The 21,361-nt window shown below is 40.8% G+C and overlaps 1 protein-coding gene across 1 annotated transcript in view; it reads left to right on the top strand.

Annotated features, from left to right (window-relative positions):
• The window catches only part of klf7b (Kruppel like factor 7b), a 54,401-nt gene extending 33,269 nt beyond the window's left edge, over positions 1-21,132 (top strand). The window contains exons 2-4 of the mRNA XM_073845873.1: positions 2,131-2,740; positions 9,794-9,917; positions 16,280-21,132. Of these exons, the coding sequence (XP_073701974.1) occupies positions 2,131-2,740; positions 9,794-9,917; positions 16,280-16,331 (786 nt within the window). The 3' untranslated portion in view covers positions 16,332-21,132. The remainder of the gene's footprint in view (positions 1-2,130; positions 2,741-9,793; positions 9,918-16,279) is intronic.
• The last annotated feature ends 229 nt before the right edge of the window (positions 21,133-21,361 follow it).

Here is a 21,361-nt window from a genome sequence, read left to right as displayed (position 1 = left end):
GACTGCATCCACATTTGCTAATAACAGTTTTGCGATTCTCCCCCTCGCCTCTCTCTGCCCGCTCTTTGTCTGACATTGCCTCTTAGCGCTGCCTGTGAACCCCCTGGCACTGCATTTATAATAGATGGAGCTCAGTGCGCACAATATAAGCAGGGGCTTTCTACACTAGCAGCCAGTGCAGAAGAGTTGATTCACCTCATCTACATTTTCTTCTCTGTTTTTATTTTTTTAATGTGGCTGCACAGATGCGTGTGAAAATATAGTGTGCTTATGCCAAGTTCTTTCAACCCTCTGTCATCTCTCAGTGGCATTTTGCTTTAAGCTGCATGACACAGAGAATTTATCCGCATGCTATTCTGTGCTTATCAATGCAGGCTGGGTACATCCTCAGAGCATCTATTAAAGTAATAAGGCCTACAAAATGCACAAGAATGGAATAATTCCAGAGGTGCATGATCTCTCTCGGTTGCTAAAATTCCTGCTCGCTAAAACATGGCTAAAAAAGCTTCAGTGTATGGATAATTCATGCACTTTCCAGGTAGTGCTCAGAATCATAAATGAACGCAGAGCTCACAGGGAGAGCTTGCAGTGGTAGATTGTAGCTGCTGCAGTGGACTGCATTTCAGTTATTTTAGTCTTTGTTGAAGGCTCTGCTGTATTGCATAACATGAGTCAAATTGTAGCTATAGAATTTGCGCTGTTCTTTTCGTGTCACCAATGAGGTCAGAGAAAGTGCACAGGAACCATTTGGCTATAGGTTAATTAAATGGTCAATATTTCACTGCAGCAGAAGCTGGGATTGCATTGCATTAGAATTCATCTCATACTGTTAGAAACAGTATGAGATTGCCCTGTATGTACAGGGGTTTTCAAACGTTTTGATGCCCAAATACGATCCTATTAACCTGGATTCTCTAAAACATATAATGAATCTACATGTTACCCTGGACCACAAAACCAGTCATAAGGGTGATTTATTTTTGAAACTGAGATTTATACATCATCTGAAAGCTAAATAAATAAGCTTTCCGTTGATGTATGTATTTGTATTTGTTAGGATAAGAGAATATTTGGTCGAGATACAACTATTTGAAAATCTGCAATCTGAGGGTGCAAATAAAATCTAAATATTAAGAAAATCGCCTTTAAAGTTGTCCAAATAAAGTTCTTATTGAAGTTTTGATATATTTTCAGTAGGAAATTTACAAAATATCTTAATGGAACATGATCTTTACTTAATATACTAATGATTTTTGGCATAAAAGAAAAATCGATCATTTTGACCCATACAACATATATTTGGCTATTGCTTTGTGGTCCAGGGTCACATATATTCATGTATAAAAAAGTATTTATGCTCTATTGAAAAAAAAAAAAACAGACTCCCTAGTAGCCCCCAGACCCCAGTTTGAAAACCCCCTGCGTATGCATATTTCAATTCATCCAAAAGTGCAGCTTATCAGCAGACAACAGATGCTAGGCAAAATCTTCTTTTTGGATGATTTATTTAGGTCTGAGGTAAAGGAGATGACAGAATAAGTTAAGATAGGGCATTTAGAGCGACTGTAATTTACAGCTGACATGAAGTAAAGAGTTGGAAGGTTTACTCTACTGCAATTTGACTGCCAAAGTGCTTTTACCGCAACACAGCGAACAGAACTCTAATATCCAAACTGGCCACTGTGACTGGGGAACAATAATGTTAAACCACTGAAAAAGAAACTGCTGAGTGAGCAGTCAGTGAGCCATGATAGCGCTGTCTTTCTCTTCCGTCCTCCCTCTGTCTGCCAAAGTATTCATCAGAGGAAAAACCAGAGTGAGGGGAAAGGTATCTTAAGTAATAAGACGGTCATTTCCCGCTCAATAAGCGCTGTACGAAATGCACTACACTACATGGATAAATACTGTTCCCTCAACCGCAGCAGGTGAAATAATTCCACAAATGTTCAGTTTCTCTATTAGAAAATCTTGCCCTCCAGCTGCACTATGAAAATTTTCTGTCCAGAAGTTTCTAGTTAGTAGATTTAGTCGTTTACACCTTCCACAGTGTGACCAACTAAACAAATCCCAATTTAAAGAATATTCTGAGGATTACTGTCTCATGTTAATGCTTTTCTGTTTCTCCCGCAGACATGTCTGGAACTGGAGAGGTACCTACAGACGGAGCCCAAAAGGCTTTCGGAACTCTTTGACGAGGAGCTTGACTGCCTCCTTACGCCAGCCTTCATGAAGGGAGACAGCGACGAGGACCTGATGGACCCCCTGCTGCCCAGTTTATCCGATGAGCCCAGCCCGCCACCTCTGCTTGTATCCCTTCCCAAAAACCTTCATGCCCCAGCCAACACCAAGAATACCGAGGCAGGGCTGAAAGAAGCCAGCGGCGGGGTTAATCCCGCTCAGCTAAACGCAGTCACGTCCCTCACGCCGCCTTCATCCCCAGAGTTGGGACGCCATCTTGTCAAGCCTACGCAGACTCTTACCGCCACAGCCGATGGCACGCTCACGCTGAAACTGGTGGCCAAGAAAGTCGGTCTTGGGGCGGCGAAGCTGGTGGCGACACATTCGCTACCTTCGCCACCAAACCGCGGCACACAGAGCGACGGAGAGGGAGGACTGGGAACGGTAGGCGGAGGGGACATTCCGGAGAACAAAAAGAGGGTCCATCGTTGCCAGTTTAATGGCTGTAGGAAGGTTTACACAAAAAGTTCCCACCTAAAGGCACACCAGAGGACACATACAGGTGATTAACTGCACCAGTGACAGGTTTTGTAACATTTAGCATCACATTTTAAGCATTCCTGGAGAAAGGTTTCTGGAATGCCAAGTCTAACTCTGCATGTAATGAGATGAAGTTTCAGAGTTTGGAAAATCTCCTTTGCCAAGGCTCTGATTTTACAAAAGGGTCACAAGAGATCTTGTGAAGCTAACTCGATTTTTGCAGCACAACCCCACAGCAAGATAGCTGGTTTTCTCTCTCCCGCACCTTAATCTCTGACTAAAATGAACCCAGCCACACCATTCAAAACCTGCCAGTGCAGTCAGTAACTGCAAGATGATTGATAGACCGACTGAGCTAAATCTCGTTTCCCAGCTAATTCGGGCTCGCATGCTCCAATGCCGTCGTTTCTGCCCTCTCGCTGAACCTGAGAGCGTGTTGCACTCTGCCGTGGCCCCGAAACCTACTGTGACAGTGGCCTCAATGCAGCGTATCTGGCCCCTGTGGCCGGCTGTTGACTCGGCAGGTTCCTGTGAGCACTGGTGATGCTAATCGCTTTTGGGCTGATTCTAGCGTATAGACGGCGCTTTTGCCATTGAAGATGGCGGGGAAATCAGCAATAGCAGGAAAAAAGGGGAAAATAAAACCCTGAAGAGACATTTTGGCTTGCTGCCTCATCACATTGTGTGTTTATTACAAGACAGATTTATTCTTTTAATTGGCTTAATCATGTTTTTTTAGTTATTATTTCCATAGATTACTAACAAAGGGAGTTTAAAATTAAACAGGATTTAAGACAGGATTTAAGGGACGCCTACATGCTACAGGACCCTATACTGAAAAGTGAATTTCTGAATTCTGTGAAAATAAGACATACAGCTTTTAGCCAAATTGAATATTTTAAGCTAACTTGAGAGGTGGGACTCAAAAAAGCAGATCTGATTGATACCCTTCACCCAATAAGTAAAATTGTGTCATTAATTATTCACCCTCATGTCATTCCAAACCCGTAAGACCTTCGTTCATCTTCTGGACACAAATTAAGTATTTTTGATCAAATCTGAGAGCTTTCTGACCCTGCATAGACAGCAATTTAACTACCACGTTCAAGGCCCAGAAAGGTAGTAAAGACATTGTTAAAATATCCATGTGATCCAACCGTAATTTTCTGAAGCTATGAGAATACCTTTTGTGCACAAATAAACAAAAATATTGACTTCTATGGTTTCAACGCTTATTCACTAGAGCAGTGGTTCTCAGTTCTGGTCCTGGGGGACCCCTGCTCTGCAAATTTTGCATGTCACCCTTATTTAACACACCTGAATGAGATCATCGGCTCATTAGGAGAGAGATCCATGAACTGAACTAACAAGCTGATGATCCCAAATTAGGACTGTTAAATAAGGGAGACATGCAAAATGTGCAGAGCAGAGGTACCCCAGGGACAGGATTGAGAACCACTACACTAGAGTACCAGCTGACATTCTGATGTAAAATGTCCACCTCTTTTAGTTCATAGTCTGTATATTCTGGTTCAAATATGTAAGGCTGGGCAAAAAATTGCAAGTCATCCTGTCAAAATCTTCAGACATGTTTATGAAAACTGTTTCAGTGTGTGCCTTCCTCTGCTTTTAAACAAGGCACAGAGCATCCGGGTTCTATGTCAGAACACCAGCAGAACTGACATGAAAGAGAGAAAATTGTTGAATAAATCTGGGTTTTTTTGTTTGTTTTCTTTGCGCACAAAGTATTCTCGTAAGGTTGAATTAAGGTTGAACCACTGGACTATTTTAACAATGTCCTTACTACCTTTCTGGCCCTTGAACACAGTAGTTGTGTTGCTCACTATGGAGGGTCAGAAGGCTCTCAGATTTTATCAAAAAGATGAACAAAGATTTTACAGGTTTGGAACAATATGAGGGTGAGTAATTAATGACAGAATTTTCATTTGTGGGTGAACTATCCCTTTAATATCTGAACATCTATAGGATACTTAACAAATCAGTATCTATACACTGCTATTAAAAATTCCTACCAAGCTAAAAGCTTTGCTTATGAAAATTAATCACGTTATGTAATGTTACATCATGTTAGAGCACGCATTAATCAGCTGGTGAAATAACAAATTCAACAAAGCTCATGACTTAATTTGACTGGACGCTCCCAAAAGTTTACCAAAGAAAACATTGCATGATTTAACTCGCCTACAATTTCATATTAAAATGGATTGTGTTCAAAAACATCTAGACAGAGAGAAATGGATAGAGCAGAATGCTGAAATCTTGACACATAAGAACTATTTTTAACTTGATGCTGTCTTAAAAAAAAAAAAAAATCCACAACACTCATGCCAAAGAATGCTGAAGAAAAAAAACAACAACCCTGCTTTCTCTGTTGACTGGGATAGAAAACAAAAGCATACTAAAGCGTTTAAGTTTCAATGCATCCGGGAGTTTTCATTCTGATTGTTTTGATACACAGATACATTTGATCAGGTGTCAGAAGTCGCTCAAGTAATTTGTTCCACATTCGCACTCAATCATTTATGCTCATAAATGTGTGGAGCTGCCGAGGAGCCTTGTGGTAACAGCATAGTCCTGCTTTGCCTTGTCAACAATGTTTGCTGAAGTTAATAGCACATCCCTGAATGGGATTTGAAGGGTAAAAGTAGGTTAGAATTAGAGAGCTTATTTTGAAATGCAACATGAGCCACTGGAGAAGATGAAATAAATGGATAATTGGCCACTACCTCTGAAATCTAAACTTCGGAGACAATAATAGCTTACCGCCACTCTGTCCTGAGGAAATGTAATTAACTGCACCGTACACACCTAGGACGCTGGTGCGAGGGAAGGAGCTTGCTGTTTTGGAGGGGGTTCGTTGCTAGGAGACTATATCAAAAGACTGTAATAGCTTGATTATTTGCAGCTGTAGATACCAATTGAAGCGCCAATATGCCAAATCAATCCCACCTTTCCTCTACCCTCTTTGGGTACAGTTGGGGTTGCCAGGCAACTACATCATGCATATCTAAAGCAAGCAATAATTGGTTGGTATTGCGGAGTGTCCATAGGTTGCATACGGACTGCATGGCTCCTTCTCGCTCTCTTCTCTCCTTTTAACACTCTCTCTACCTCTCTCGGCTGGTTGCTAGGCGACTCCATCATGCATCCATGACTCTCCAAGTTATAATTGGCCTGTGTTATGGTTGCCGTGGTTGCAGGTCCAAGCCTGCCTCGCTGCTGTCAGACAGCAAGAGAGGGAAGGAAATAAAGAGGGGGAGCAAGGGGGCTACGGCATAAGGAGGGAGAGAGCGTGAGGGGGTCTTTGGCCAATTATTGTGAGTGTAGTGCGAAACGTTTGCCGTCTCACACCTGCGGTCCCGCCGCTCTCCAAATGACACCGAGATGCTCTTCCTGCGCACTTGTAGCTGTCACAGACACGAGAGCAGACGTGGCGATATTTTCTCCGAATGATTTTATAAATTGAAGTAGCTCAAGGACAGGCAAACATAATAAAATAAACCTCAAGGCACTTTGACCTGCTGTTTGTCTGTGCACGTCTTGCCTGGCAGAGAAAGATGAGAGATGTCAAAGAAGGTCCGCTGCTTGTTCGCAGTATTCCCAGAGGTGAACCAGTGGAAAAAAGGCCAAGTACATTGTATTATATTTAAAAAATCCTCTTCTCTTTATCATCGAAAGTCGAGAAATATGTCTTTGGGGGATGGAAAGAACAACTGGTCAGACGTCTTACTCGGAATCGTTTTCCTCGTCGCCACCGCTGCTGTCGTGTCATTCTTTACTTTGTGTTGCATCATAAGAGACTTCCAGGACCGACCGAGCGATCTAGCGGGAAACCCGACGTTATGTCATCCTTTACCTCATCTTGCATCATAAAGCTCAAAAACGAGACTGGATAAATAGATGAACAGTCTTTGATTTCATTACAGCAATATGTACGCTCATATCAACTGCATACATTTTTGGGATATGAAATATTGCGAAAGCGAATACCTTCCACTTTTCCCCACATGTTATTGGATCATATTTTCCTTACAAAAAAGGGAAAAGGAAAATAACAGCCTGTAATCATTTCCATTCCTCTCTATGATTTTCTCCGTCAGTATCCAGAGTTAGTCGTTGAGGTCCAGGCACATCTTTGCTGAAAGACTAGCACAGAACAGCATGAATTTCAATGCTGGTCAGGACCGGTTAGAATGGTCTTTTAAGTAAGTTTGGTTGAGTAAGAATATTGATTAATTATCAAAAATCTAAATCTAGCTGTCTGGACATCTATACATCTTTGCGCCCATCTATCCATCTTTCTATCTGGCGTCCCAACTACAAACACCATAGAAATGCCATAGGAACCACTTCTCCACTGCGTGGTACGACTTGGCTCGGCACGGCTCACCTTGCTTTACTTTTACCTCGGTTTGCTTTTCCACTGCAGTTTAGTACTGTTTCAAAGTGGTACCTCGTCTACTGGACAAGATACAGCCATTTCTTTTTGCAAGTTGCGTGCAATAGACGTTTAACGTAAGTGTGCGAACAAATGGTACTGAGGTAGCTGTTGCTGACTATTTAAATCTAGTGGGTTTGCAGTAACAAATCCAATGACATTGATAGTGACGCTTCTCTATGACCAATCAGTGATCTGCAGTGTTTAAACTACACATTTTTCAGTACGGCTTACTTGGAACCTCAACCGAGTTCGTACTAAATAAAGTACCAGGTACTAGGTACTGTACACAGTGGAACCACCCCTCACCCCCCAAACTGAGCCATACCATGCAGTGGAAAAGAGCCATTAGAAAATCTAAACAACCACCCATAATGCCCTAGCAACCTACCTACTTTGACTGACTGTAATAAATCCAACAATTGTTTTGAACTTTCAGACAAGGCATTGCCAAGCCAACATTATGTCTTGAAAAATTTAAAGAAGTTCACTTCCAGAACAAAAATATACAGAAAATTTACTCACACTATTGTCATCTAAGATGTTCAAGTCTTTTCTTTTTTTCTTTTTCTTTTTAAACATTTACAATTTATATACTTTTTAACCTCAAATACTTGTCTTGTCTAGTTCTGCGTGTACTCTGTGTATACTGGTTTAAGACAGTTAGGGAATGTCAAACAACTCCCATCTCATTTTCTCCTCCAACTTCAAAATCATCCTACATCGCTGTTTTACCTTTTTTTGTAAAGAGTGTTTCATCTACTTTGCACGTTTACTTTGTAAACACTTGGTTGGTACTTCTGCAGTGATGTAGGATGATTTTGTTGACCTACCCTAACTGTCTTGAACTGAGATACACAGAGTACATGCAGAGCTAGATAAGACAAGCATTTGAGGTTAAAAAGTATATAAATTTTCAGTTTTTTTTTTTTTTTTTTTTTTTTAGAAAATAACCAATAATTTCAGGACAAGACCCTTCTTCCTCGGCTGGGATTGTTTAGAGCCCTTTGAAGCTGCATTTAAATTGCATTTTAGAAGTTCAAACTCACTGCCACCATAGAAGTCCACAATATGGAGAGAAATCCTGAAATGTTTCCTTTAAAAAAACAATTTCTTTACAACTGAAGAAAGACATTAATATCTTGGATGACAAGGGGGTGAGTAAATTTTACCTAATTTTATCTGTAAATTTTTGTTCTGGAAGTGAACTTCTCCTTTAACCTAGATGTCACGCCCACAGACCGTTGGCTGAACGTCTGATGCATATGGTACACAAAATTGGAAGCACTTCAGGATTTTAGAAGTAGCTCTGATTGGGTAAATTCTACAAGATTTCTGGGAGACGTGTGTCACGTTCTTGAATGTTCCGCCTGAAAACAAAGATGTCATGACGCCAAACCCCCTCATGAAAGAAGAAAGCCATTGTGTTTACAACTGTGACAATGAGTGCTTATCAGGATCAACTAAATGCTGGATTTTCAAAAGTATGTGAAATATGTAAAGTTAACGGCATTGACTCTTTAAAATACCTACAAGAGTACAAGAGTTTACATTTCCACAGCCCTAAACATGATGTGGCATAAAACAAAACATGATTGGTTGCTTTACCTGTCAGTCATATGGCCTCTTGGGCAGGCTTCTGCCGTCAGTCTGAAGGTCTAACTAACCTAACTAAATGATTAAATAATTTAATTTAAGAAATAACCAACTTGGTGGTCATCCTAGTTTAGAAGTGTAGCCAGCATCAATTTGGTGAACAACTATTTCCAACTGGGCAACTTAAAATTTAATGGCGCTTTACTCTAGTTAAGAAGATTGGTATACACATTGTTTACTGGAGAAGCTGGCAGCTCTTGTGCTGTGAATATGGCATTGTTTCCCATTAAGCGTCATTAAGACCCCAATTATCATTACCAGCTCCAGATCTGAATCAGTGCCATCGACACCCTCCCCATTCCCACCAAGGCCCCAGGCTGAAGCCCGTTCTGTTCCCCAGAAACACCGCAACTGTGCCGGGACCCTCTCCTCGGGTGCCGAACCCCCCCTTTCTCCCTCACTCAAGGCCATATTTTAAATCTGAGGCATAAAAGTACGGCATGTGGAACAATTGGTATCTCCTTTCCCATCTGTTTAACTTCATTTGAATTTCAGAGCTCACTGGGAGGGTGGAGAACATTTAGCACAAATGGCTTCATTTTGGATACTTGACTTTGGGTTATGAATTCGTTCTGTTATGGTGACTGAGCACATTAAGGCAGCCACTCTTCAATTTAAGAAAAGATGGAAAATCACCCTTGATCGAATCAATTTCTGTATGAAAACGATCGCCTCAGTATAGTTCCTGAGAAGGCAGCGTTTTTCACGTTTCGACGACTGAGAAGGCAGGAGGTTGGGCTACAGAGATGCGATTGGTCGACTGGGAGAGAAAGCGAGCGATCTGATTGGCTGGCTTGGATGTGTGATTGAGAGAAACAGTAATGAATGATGTAGATAATGGAACTGCTGACGGTGCTCACAGTGGCACAGCGGCTGCCTCGCTCCAGAGGTGCACCATCTGTGTACAGGTGTGTGTGAATGGTGAAGCACGGATTAAATGATGTGTGTTTGTGCATGCAGGTGAGAAGCCTTACAAATGCTCCTGGGAAGGCTGTGAATGGCGTTTCGCACGAAGCGACGAACTGACGAGGCACTACCGCAAACACACTGGTGCCAAGCCTTTCAAGTGCAACCACTGCGACAGGTAAGAGACACGCTGCAAAAAGCTGCAAAGCTAATCAATATATGCACATATTTAACTCTTCCTTTTTAGCTCTTTAACACCCCCACACACATTCAAACACACTAGTCCACAGTCCTCAAGCGCCATAAACAAATTCCTCAAGTTATGAGACCACAAGACTAAACTCTCTCCCTTAAAAAGAACCCATGGCCCCCTCCCTTCGTTCTTGTTTTCTCGAATTCTCTCTGATGGCACGCACATAGCAGTACTGCATCGGGCTCATTGGAAGTTAGTGCAGGCCCAGTTCCCTGCTGAATAACTCATTCACAGTCTGGTCCTGTGATACCCATTACCGAATTACTGCGAATATCTCATTCTCACATTCTGTTCCACTTTCCTCCGTCCTCCCATCGGTACTGCGTATGCCCACACTGTGGCTTGAGTGCAGGGAGAAAGAGAAGTTAAAGGCATGGGTGTGCATTCCAAGGTAAGAGAGTTATATAACAGTAATATAAAAGAGCTGGGGAGAGGCACAGGATGAAATGGATGCACGTAGGCCTCTAGAGGAAAGACACAGCATATTTGATGAGGGATTTTTTTTTTTTTGACTGAATACTGAAACATCAGCACACAGTAAGCGTTTTTGTAGGACGTTATGTAGAGTAACTAATCACAATTTGCATACTATTAGAAATGCATTGATTAAAATTCTGGTCAGTACAACAAGCCAACAATTACTTTTAGGGCCCTATGAAATTTGTTAATTTTTTTTCCAAATTCAGTTTTCTAATTTTCAGTTTGTAATGGTTTCAATAAAACTTAGTAATCAAAAGCATCTCTAACTGATTTTGTAAAAAGTTAATTTATTTCTTTTTTCAGAAATACTGTGTTGTGCATTTACATTCTTTTGGTAAATACATTCTGGTAAATATTCCTTAAATTACTTCTATTAGTAGAAGTAATCATTACATTAAGCAATATATTTCTATTTATAAGTTAAACCAAACTTTTATTTTGATGGGTTGCTGTGAGGACCTTTAAGTTCCTGTTTGTATGATATGACGATGTTTTTTTCTCAAAAGAAATGGTAAAATGTTCATAATTTGACTCTCAGAGAAGTTCTAGAGATTATGTTTATATGTTTATGTACTCGTATTGAGGCGGCAGTGGCTGAAAACACAACAAGCGTCTTGTGCGCTTCAGTTCGTGTAGTAAACACACAGAGACACACAGAACATGCAGTTTCATATTTAAATAATATTTTTGGTGGCTTAATATTCACAGACAGTAGTACATATCGTATTTGTATTTAAGTGTACTGACCTTCTTTTGATTTATTCATGCAAAAGTCGCCAAACCCTCTCACAAAAGAACACAAATTCTGTGATATTCCGCGTTACACAGTAAATTCTGTTTTTATGGCTGGATTCCACGATTCCCTTTGCGTTGTCCGCATTGCAGAAATCATAGGGCCCTATATTTTGATGTTATTGCAGATAAATGATAAATTAAATGTGTTTTGTCTATAGATTTAAAATTGGAACAGTAAATAAGTATGTACCTTTCACCAACAAAGTATATACTTTAAATGCATAGAAGTATGCAAATTAGGATGCACACTTCTTAATTATTCAAAGAAAGTTCTCACATCTTTTGACCAATGAATGTTCATGATTAAGTACTATCAATTGCACTTCCAGCTGAAAATACATCTCTATTAAACTTAAATTACAAGTCATAGAGAAAGGCATCGAAATGTCGGGGGGTTGGACGAAACTAAAAAAAAATCAGGAAATCACAATTTCCCTTATATTTCATATTTCTAGGTTTTCCATGACTGTGGGATCCCAGTTTAAATCCTAAGGGCTATATTTTAGGGCACACACACATGCGATGGTGAACATGTGTTAGTGTGTGTGTTGGTGATAAAGAGGTGAAGAGACACAGGAACAGCAGAGAAAAAGAGAGATTTGCATTAGCATGGGGAGAAAGAGTGATAGCCTGTCAGGTGACAGTATTAGGAAGCTGTCACTCGGGCCTGGCATGCGGGCAGCAATTACACAGTGGAGGCCGCGTGCCCACTGAGCCAGCTCCAGGTGGAAGCACAATTAGACACGGCTCCCTGTCTCGCCGTCGGCATCAAACCAACCTCGCTGCAGCCTTTTGAAAGTTGTCCATTGAACATTTCTCTGCTGCTCCATCACAATGAAGCTCCACCGATCCCAGCGGACGAGACGCGCCTGGGACGGCCTCTGTTCTGCAGACTGCTGCTGACACCTGAACAGCGCCGTTTTCCCTCGGGCGTAACTGAGCACGTGAACTCTCTGGGGGAAGGCATGGGGAAATCTGTGTCCCTACACTCATTACTCAGTGTTTGGCAGATATTGCATGACAAAAGGAGGAGGAGCCAGCTTGGATAAGCAAATCTACATTGGCAATTCTTTCTCCCTCATGTAAGGTATAAACAAGGGCATTTTCCGAATTTGGAGTCTAGCCTAAGCAATTTAGCTCCGCTGCAGAATCGCACACATAGACCCTATCATTCCCTGGGAAGCATTTATAAATCGAGCCCTCCCGTTACTCGCTTTTAATACTAAACCTTGAAGATTCTCTTTGGGGAGCGCATCCATTTTTAGTTGCGCATTGCATTAGGGGTGTGTATAGAGTGGAAAAAGTAATGCAAGTGTGAACAGCGATGCTGCTGGGATGTGAAAGTGACCTTGTGCAGCGTTATAACTCTTCACTGGGGCAACAATCAAGAGTAATGTGTAGGAATGACAGTACAGTCTGATGGCAGGAAGAATGCCCAGTTGAATCTGGATGGAACAAGCCAGGGGCTAAAGGTGATTCACTATTGAAAGGATGTGCAAAATGCCCATTATGGACTTCAATTTTGCAACTGTCCTCTTCTTTGGCACTGCCTCCAGTCAGTTTGGGGTGAGCCCTGTAACAGAACTGAACTTCCTGATCAGTCTTTCACCTAAACTGCTGAAACATGAAATAGATTATGGTATCTTTAGAATAGAGCTGAATAGCTAGATATAGCTTTTTATTCAATTGGATAAAAACACAATGTGGCATTTCTTGTACAATGTATGGTGTGGCAGACATTTACAACAATCTTAAGTTACACAGATGGTCCCTCCGGGGCAACCTGAGGTTAAAAGTCTTACTCAAGGCCATAACAGTGATAGTTCAAGGACTAACCCTTGCAGGGTTGAACCCACAACCTTTTATTTCAACTTAAATCAGCTATGCTCCTTGAAGTGACAGTTCACTCAAAATGACATGTTCTGTCATCATTTACTTAGACTTATATTGTTTCAAACCTCTGGCTCATTTCCGCCACTTAACAATAAAAAAAATTGAATTGCGACTTTTGAATAAAAAAAAGATATAAACTTGCAATTGCGAGTTATAAAGTCAGAATTGCGAACCATAAACTCTGAGAAACAAAGTCAGAACTGTGAGATGTAAATTCACAATTCTGACTTTTTTAAATAATTGCGAGTTTATATTTTGTGATTTTTTTTTTCTCAGAATTGCATATTATAATGAATTGCAAAGTCAAAATTGTGAGACACAAACCCGCAATCTGAGAATATATCGGTCTTTTTCCTCCCTCAAAACTGAACTTTATAACTCACAATTCTGAGTTTCTATCTCACAAATCAGATTTTTCTCAGAATTGTGCGCATTTCTGAGAATTGCATGAAATAAACACGCAGTTGCAAGTTAAAGTCAGAATTGCAAACTATAAACTTGCAAGTCTGAGAAATAAAGTCAGAATTGCGAGATATAAACTCACAATTCTGACTTTTTCTCAGAACTCTCAGAATTGCAAGTTTCTGACAGAAAAAGTCTGACTGGGGAGATAAAAAGTCACAATAACATTTTAATTTAGTGGTGGAAGCTGGCTTCCATACAAACCTGTACAATTAAGTGATGTTCTAAAATTACTAAAACTAAAAGAAAGATAAATAAAAGCTAAATATAAAAAAATAAAAGCCAATTGAAAAAATAAAAGCCAATACTATAATTGTCTATAAATAATACCAAAATAATAATAGGTAAGTACAGGACATGCAGATCTGGAATAGCATGAGTTGCATTGTTTCTCTCTTGTAGGTGTAATTACTAACTGCACATGTGTTTGTTACCATCACAACGGGTTATGAGGAGTAACAGTCATGGGCAGTCTAACAGTAAATACAGTCAGCCAACACATACACAGTCATACTGTCTCACAGTCACACTACACACCAGTGTATTGGGCATCATTAATCCTGCCTAATCAAGCACAGCCCCCTGTCGGGTGTTGAGAGGGGTTGAGTGAGAGGTGGGGGGAGGGGTTATGAGATCTAAGGGTGTGCCAGCTGGTGTAGCAGCCACTTACAGTGAGTCACAGGACCATCTGTCCAGTCGCTCTGCCCTGCCTCCAAACACACACACACACACACACACACCTAAAAGCCTAGTCACACCAAGATCGATGCAAATCACAAACGAAAATTTAACCGAGTGTAATATACAACGTCATCCGGCTCTGCCAGAAGTGGACATACCTGAACGTAAGGAAAATGTACGGCTGTCATTCACATAAAACAAATCCACTGCCAGATGCTGTCTATTGGTTAATACTGCAGTCCAGCTGTGCTAAAATTAAACAATTTAAGATATAAATAAAAATGGTCATAGCTGCTACTGTGGCGTGGGTTGTGGAAATATTGCTCCCCATTAATTTTTCACGTTCACTTTTTTATTCGGCTTTTATGAAGGAAGAACTGTGAATGCCAAAACAATGATAAAAATACTATTTTATAATAGTATAATATTTGTAGCAATAGCCAATATGGGTCAGAATGATCAATTTTTCTTTTAGGATATTAAGTGTTCCATTAGGATATTTTGTAAATTTCCTACTGTGAATATATCAAAAAAATATTTTTGATTAGTAATATGCATTGCTAATAACATCATTTGGACAACTTTAAAGGCGATTTTCTCAATATTTTGAATTTTTGCACCCTCAGATTCCAGATTTTCAAATAGTTGTATCTCAGCCAAATATCGTCCTATCTTAGCAAACCATACATAATGGAAAACTCATTTATTCGTATGATGTGTACATCTCAATTTTAAAAAAATTGACCCTTATGACTGGTTTTGTGGTCTAGGGAAACTGTTTTTATTGGTGATCACAATGCTTCACGGAAGTGTTAGGATTCATGGATAGTAAAGTGCTTTTTCACCTGGACAATCTTAATTAAATTCAAATATTAAATACGAGGGTTTTTTTTTTTACCTCAGAGCTCATGGTAGGTCTGTCTTGGTCTGTCATATGAAGAAAATGAATAGGATTGTTACTTCTAAACCCTGGCTTCTGCCCTCATTGGCCGTACAAGTATGACTGATCATTGCAAATCAGATCAAAGGATTTTCCTTGAAGGGCCACACAGAGAAAGAGAGAAAAAAAAAAAGATTGCAAATTTGTTCAACGTTCAGAATAGAATTCTGCAAATCAACTGGGGAAAACCAGAAACCATCCAACTGATATATAATATAGAAAATCATCAAGATGACTCATTTGAAAACTTTTCTACCTGTACATGAACATCCTCTTTCCACCCCAATTTCTATCTTGGCTGCTTCCCATCCAAAAAGCAACAGAGGAGTTAACACTGTGGCTCTTGACTAATTAATAATGGATACAGCTAGAGGCAAATTAAAATTATAATTCTCCACTCCTTTCCAACTCTCTACACTCTGAGATTTATTCATTCTAGTTAAGATTCTCTTTCAAAACTATAGATGTAATATTGTAATCCTCATAGTTGTATAAATGTAACAGATATGACATCACAACACAGTATTTTCTAAGCACGTTTATGTATTGCTCCTACCGGCAACGGCTACATGTGAGCTTAATTGATGGTGACACAAAAAACCCCACGGCCCACAACGAGAAACCAACCGCTATGACTCAAGTGCTACATAACTAATGCGGCCGCACAGTTTAAACAATACCATTTCACCTCCAGCCTCGAAATAATTTCCTAATTCAAACAGGCTCGGTGTGATTTGTTGTCACCATCCCAAAAAATTATTTCTTTCGCAAGGCTCGGCACAGACTTGCCTGCTAACTGCATTGGCAAGATATGCGTTCGAAACGATCTGTCACCAGCTTTAGAGCAAAAAGCTGGCTATGCTTAAAAATTCTTTTTTTTTTTTTTCCAAACGCCAAATGTTGTTTTCTCTGTTCCATCTGTAAAGCTGCCACACGTCTTCCAAGAAACTCAGACTGCGTCTCTCTTTAGTGCCGTGATAACTGTGTTTCCGTAAGTGAATCCAAGCTAACTCTCTCTCTTCCTTTCTCTTTACAGATGTTTCTCCAGGTCTGATCACTTGGCTTTGCACATGAAGCGACATATCTAAGGCCGAGGGAGACGGGAGAGAGAGAGTGAGAGAAAACGAGTGAGAACGAAGAGGAGAACAGGTGTGCACCGCCCAGACGGCAACATTCACAACAGACTTTGGGTGCACATGAGGGGTCTGGCCGCAAACGTCACCAGGAGGAACATGAGAGGCAGCGTGGGCAAACGTTGTTGGATTCTAAAAGTCGAAAAGCCTTTTCATCAGCGATTAGCCATGCCTTACCGAGTGCTAGCTTGGAGGTCAGACACTGCCAAACACCACCGTTTCTTTTTTTTATTCCGTCATTCTCTTTGTGTACAGTAAATCAACCATTAGCATGGAATGGAAACGAAACGCTACATGTATAAAACCGAAACGCACATGTCATTCATCACGTAACATAACGGTTCTACTAGAGAATCATGTTCATTGTACATTCTGGAACTTCCTTTTTCTTTTTCCAAGGACACGTCACAATAACCAACCTGCAGCTATGTCGTATACAGCAAACAACCAAACACGGAAAACAACATTGCCAATACGTTCTGAGGAGTGACCAATGGAACAAGCGGCCAAACGCAACGCCCGGCCCCTGAAGTAGGATCTGCGTGGGGGAAAAAAAACCCTAAAAACTAAAAAAAATACGGCAACGCTCAGGATGTGTGCTGACTTCTCGTACTCTTCGCTCAGGAGCGAACTCTTCTCTGCTCTTCACGCCCGTCACCTCGCGGGCGACTGAAATGATGCGCAGCGACACTTTCTTGCCTTTGTTTTTTTTTTAAAGACAGTGTTAAAAAGATGTTTTGTTTTCCTTCTGAGCTGAAATGTCTTAAACTTCTGAAACTTCTGAAAAGTAAAAACTGGCTTTGTGAACACAAGCATAAATGTGCACATACGGGCAATGGGAGGGAACTGTGAGCCCTTCTCAGTATGCACAAGGTTCAGTGACTGCTATCTGGCACTGAAACGAAACGTTTGAAGCATAAGACGGGAACAGAAAACCCCCCAAAAAAGACTGGGATTGCTGGCTTGGTATAAAAGGACAGAAGTCTTCTGTTTTTCATGTTTTTCATGCATTGCTCTGATTTGATCCGGGAAAAGCGAACCAGAGCACGTCGGCACGGACCTTGTGTGTCGCTCTTGACACTGGAAGAAGTTCTTTTGCTTTGTGTTGATACTGGCACCCGTGTAAGAACGTAGTAGTCCGGTGCGCCGGAGGAGACGTTATGGGGGGGGGGGACAGCTGGCAGGACGTTTGACTCTTAGATTGGAGCACCTGCTGGGATCAGGATCCAAAAGAACTCGGTGGCATCAGCCCAGACAAACTTTGCCTGTTTCGTATCCATTGTCTGCACTGATTTTTTCAATGTTCTCTGTGCTTTTTTTCATACAGTCAAAAAAAGCTCAAAAACAAAACAAAAAAAGCATAAAAACAAAAAACTACTTGGAGGGAAAAAAGCAGAAAACAAAAAATGCATAAAAAAAAAATAAAAAAAACTTCACACACACACCACAATACAGACAGAATGATTTCTTTGCTCTTGGCTTTTTCCTGAGAAAAACTAAAGAAGAAAAAAAAAAAGTAGAACAATAATTACCAAGTTAATGAACAGCGTTAAAACGAAACACTGCATGGCAGCCTCTTTCAGACAGATACACGCGCTCGCACACACACATGCACAGCTTGCCTCTCAGCATTATTTGTTTTGCACCGAAATCTTCACAGCAGGGTTTTAGCAATTGTTGTTTTGTAGGATTGCGTTCCATCCAGACGTCAGACGTTAAATCGAGAGCTTGTTGATACACTCGAGTAAATTATGCTAAGCCGGGCCTAGGTCTAGCTCTGTGTTAACAATCAGCTTCTAAATCGAGGGGACGAAATATATATCATCGTTCCCAAGGTCGTGAAGCCTGCCGTGGCGTCGCAATCAGGGCGTTTCCCTGCCGACCCTCCTCTTCTGCATTGATTTAATGGCTGCAAGGGTGGAAGGGAGATTGAAAGCCATTACGATTCAGCGGTAACATGTTCGGAGTCATCGCAGACTCTACTAAACGATCCCAGAGTATCCCTCGGGGGACCGTCGGAGCTTAACGATCGATACCGAAACTCTCAGTGCAGCACTGCCTAAGAGTGAAGGGTTGGTGCCTTTCTCTTGGTTTGAGGCCTGCTGAAGGCAGCTCTTCTATTACACGTACACAGACTCACACATACACAGACTCACACACGCCGTCACTTCCGTTTGACCACAACTTCACGTTCAATTTCAGTTGTCATTTTCTCCATCGAAATGCAAAGTCATGCCAAAATTTTGACGAAGCAGGAGGTGAATTGGTTCATCTCCACTAATGTACAATCAGTTGTGGTTCGTGGCACTTTTTCCCCCGCAAGAAGCGGCCTGTGTATGTGACGACTGTATGTATGAGTTTCTGTAAAGCAAGCAAGAAGGATGCATTGCTACAGTGTCATAATAATGTTCTCGAAAATCCCACAATTCCACAAAAGGGGCAATTATTGACAGTGTACAGCATTCTACATGTGTCACATTAACTTTAAAGCTTTGAAAGGGTTACATTTCCGTTTTAGCAGTGATGAAAAGCTACATTAGTTTCACACTGCTCTACTCTCCTGTTTTTCTCCCTGACAAAATGACGTTTCTGCTGATTACTTCAGTCACCATATGGAATACAACAGCAGGAATGCTCCTAAAAAAAGCTTCATATTTTCTTTGACAACGACGAACAATGAAGCCAATCTTCAAATCAACACTGAAGATATACATCCAGAGAAATATTCTCTGTTTAAATACAGTGCAAAGCAACGTTAAATGCAAATGTACAAACAAATCTCCTTTTTGCCAACATGCTCCAGACGTTACCAAATGAATATGGAATAGGCCAATCAGATTCATCCGTACATATCCCCTCACATATCAAGTGCCATTTAAACCCCCCGATCTCTCACTCTCAGAACGACAGCAGCGGTCCAGGCAATCGCACAGGCGTCCGATGCATACTTTGCCCAAAGATTTACGCATTTGCAAATAAACTGCTGGGTGCTGAAAGAGAGAAAGAAGAAATTTGTGTTTAGTTTTATTCTCACAGTATCTCTTCTGCCCTACACCAGCTTCGTTCATGAACGTCTAGGTGACCACTGACTTGGTCTAGAGTATGTCAGCTTGTAAAATACGGTTTGAATGCAAAGTTGAGGATGAGTTTAGAGCCTAGCGTGAAGTTCAAACAGCGAATTAGTCGCATCGGTTCTAGCGCTCCTTTAGTCAGAGCAGGTCACGCATGTCTTTAGAAATCAACATCCAGGCGATCGGTTTTGAAACGATCGTCCACGTAATTCCTAACACGATTCTGACTTAGCTGTACAGAAGACCACTTTATCTATCCGTGTGACTTCAAAACGGAGATAATTCCGTGTCGGAGCGTTTTACATGACAGTAAGAATGTTTGAAAACATTCTAAGGGAACAATTTTTAGTGTACTAGATCTGGGCACTCTTCCAGTGAAGCTCCCTTCCCAAGCCGTTTGCTTTTTAGCTTCAAAGAGGCTTTTGGCAGCTTAAATTTTATACAAAAAGATGCTTGAAACATCACAAGGGGATTTTATGACAAAAGGTCAGAGGTGACAACTTTTTCATTTTTTATTGTCCGTATTGAAACAAAACATTTCACTGCATAACTAACACACTTCATTGTTACCGCTAGCTTAGTCTGTTTAAATGACACTGCTGTCGATTGTCTACATAACATTTAGTGGCGTTTCAAGATGCACTTATCGCAAGAACATGGGAACCGCTCATTCTTCAGCTTACTAGATAAAGCTTGTAGGTTCATGGCACAACATAAATTGTCTTTTTGCTCAACAGTGCATCAAAATAAAGTCTGCTCTTTTGCATATACATTCAAACGCTCATCCATATGGTTCCCTCGCAAACGGAGATCAGAGTCGTTTGTCTTGAGACATACTGCATCTTGAAGTGCGTCTGTATCCGTGTTTGTCAAAACTTGATATGTCAGTACATAAGGTTTTCACCAGGTCTTTCCCTTCGGCTTTTTGTGTTCCTCACCTCCCACCCCCATCTGTCCCACCCTGCACCTGCAAAACCACGGTCACTTCCTTTAAAAAAAAACGCTATCACTTCAGCTTTATCCTGCAGTTGTGTGTTACCAGCTGTCAGCGATCTCTTACCTATGAATGTCCCTAGACATCATTAACCAGGGAGCAACCGGCCAACAACAGACCTCAATGCTTTCACAGGTGCTCTCACTCTCTCTTGTCCAAACATGGATCTCGCAGACAGCCGCCAGTTGGTAGAGCAGGTACAAATCTGAAAAAAAGAAAGGAAGAGAAACTAGAACAGTTATGTGCCATCTTGATTTATCTGTATGGAAGTAGGACGACATTTTGCCATATGTAGGCTGAAGCATGTAGTTTCTCGCTAGAGCAGGGACCCTCATATTCACTGTCCTCCCTTTCCCTCGCCACATCACTAACACTCCACCCCCTCACGTCCTGTAATCTTCACACTCTTCCTCTCCGTTTTTTTTTTTTTTTTTCTATTCTGTTCTTTCCTTGTGTGTTTTTCTTTATTGGTTCTTTTGCTGTACAAAGTGTTTAAAATATTATTATTTGTATGATATAATGTTAGTATGGTAATGTTCTTTATTAAGGAAGAAGATGAAATTTATTTTTGTTACTGGTCTGTTTCATAATTCTTTTTTAAATTGGTATTGTAAGATATCTATGCAAGAACTGTTCAGTGGAGCATTTTTATTTAAGAATGTAATAAGTGTAATAAATGGTAGAATCTGAATGCCTCAGACTGACATTTTCTGTGACCAGAAAGAAGAAATATTACTTTGACAGCGAGTGAGAGAGACGCTCTCTTGTCATAACCTTTTATAACCTTTAGTGGAGTGCTTTCAAATAGCCAAGACTCATTACTAGATGGTTTTTGTCACAGAAATCACCACATTGTGACAATGGCTCTGTGTATATTGGCTCAAAATGACTGTTTTGTGTGACGACAGTTCATTGAAATT

The sequence above is a fragment of the Garra rufa genome, chromosome 8, assembly GCF_049309525.1.
Source record: "Garra rufa chromosome 8, GarRuf1.0, whole genome shotgun sequence".
In the NCBI taxonomy this organism is placed as follows: domain Eukaryota; kingdom Metazoa; phylum Chordata; class Actinopteri; order Cypriniformes; family Cyprinidae; genus Garra; species Garra rufa.
The sequence above is the reverse complement of the archived record's forward strand: the minus strand, read 5'-3'. Positions and strand labels throughout refer to the sequence as shown.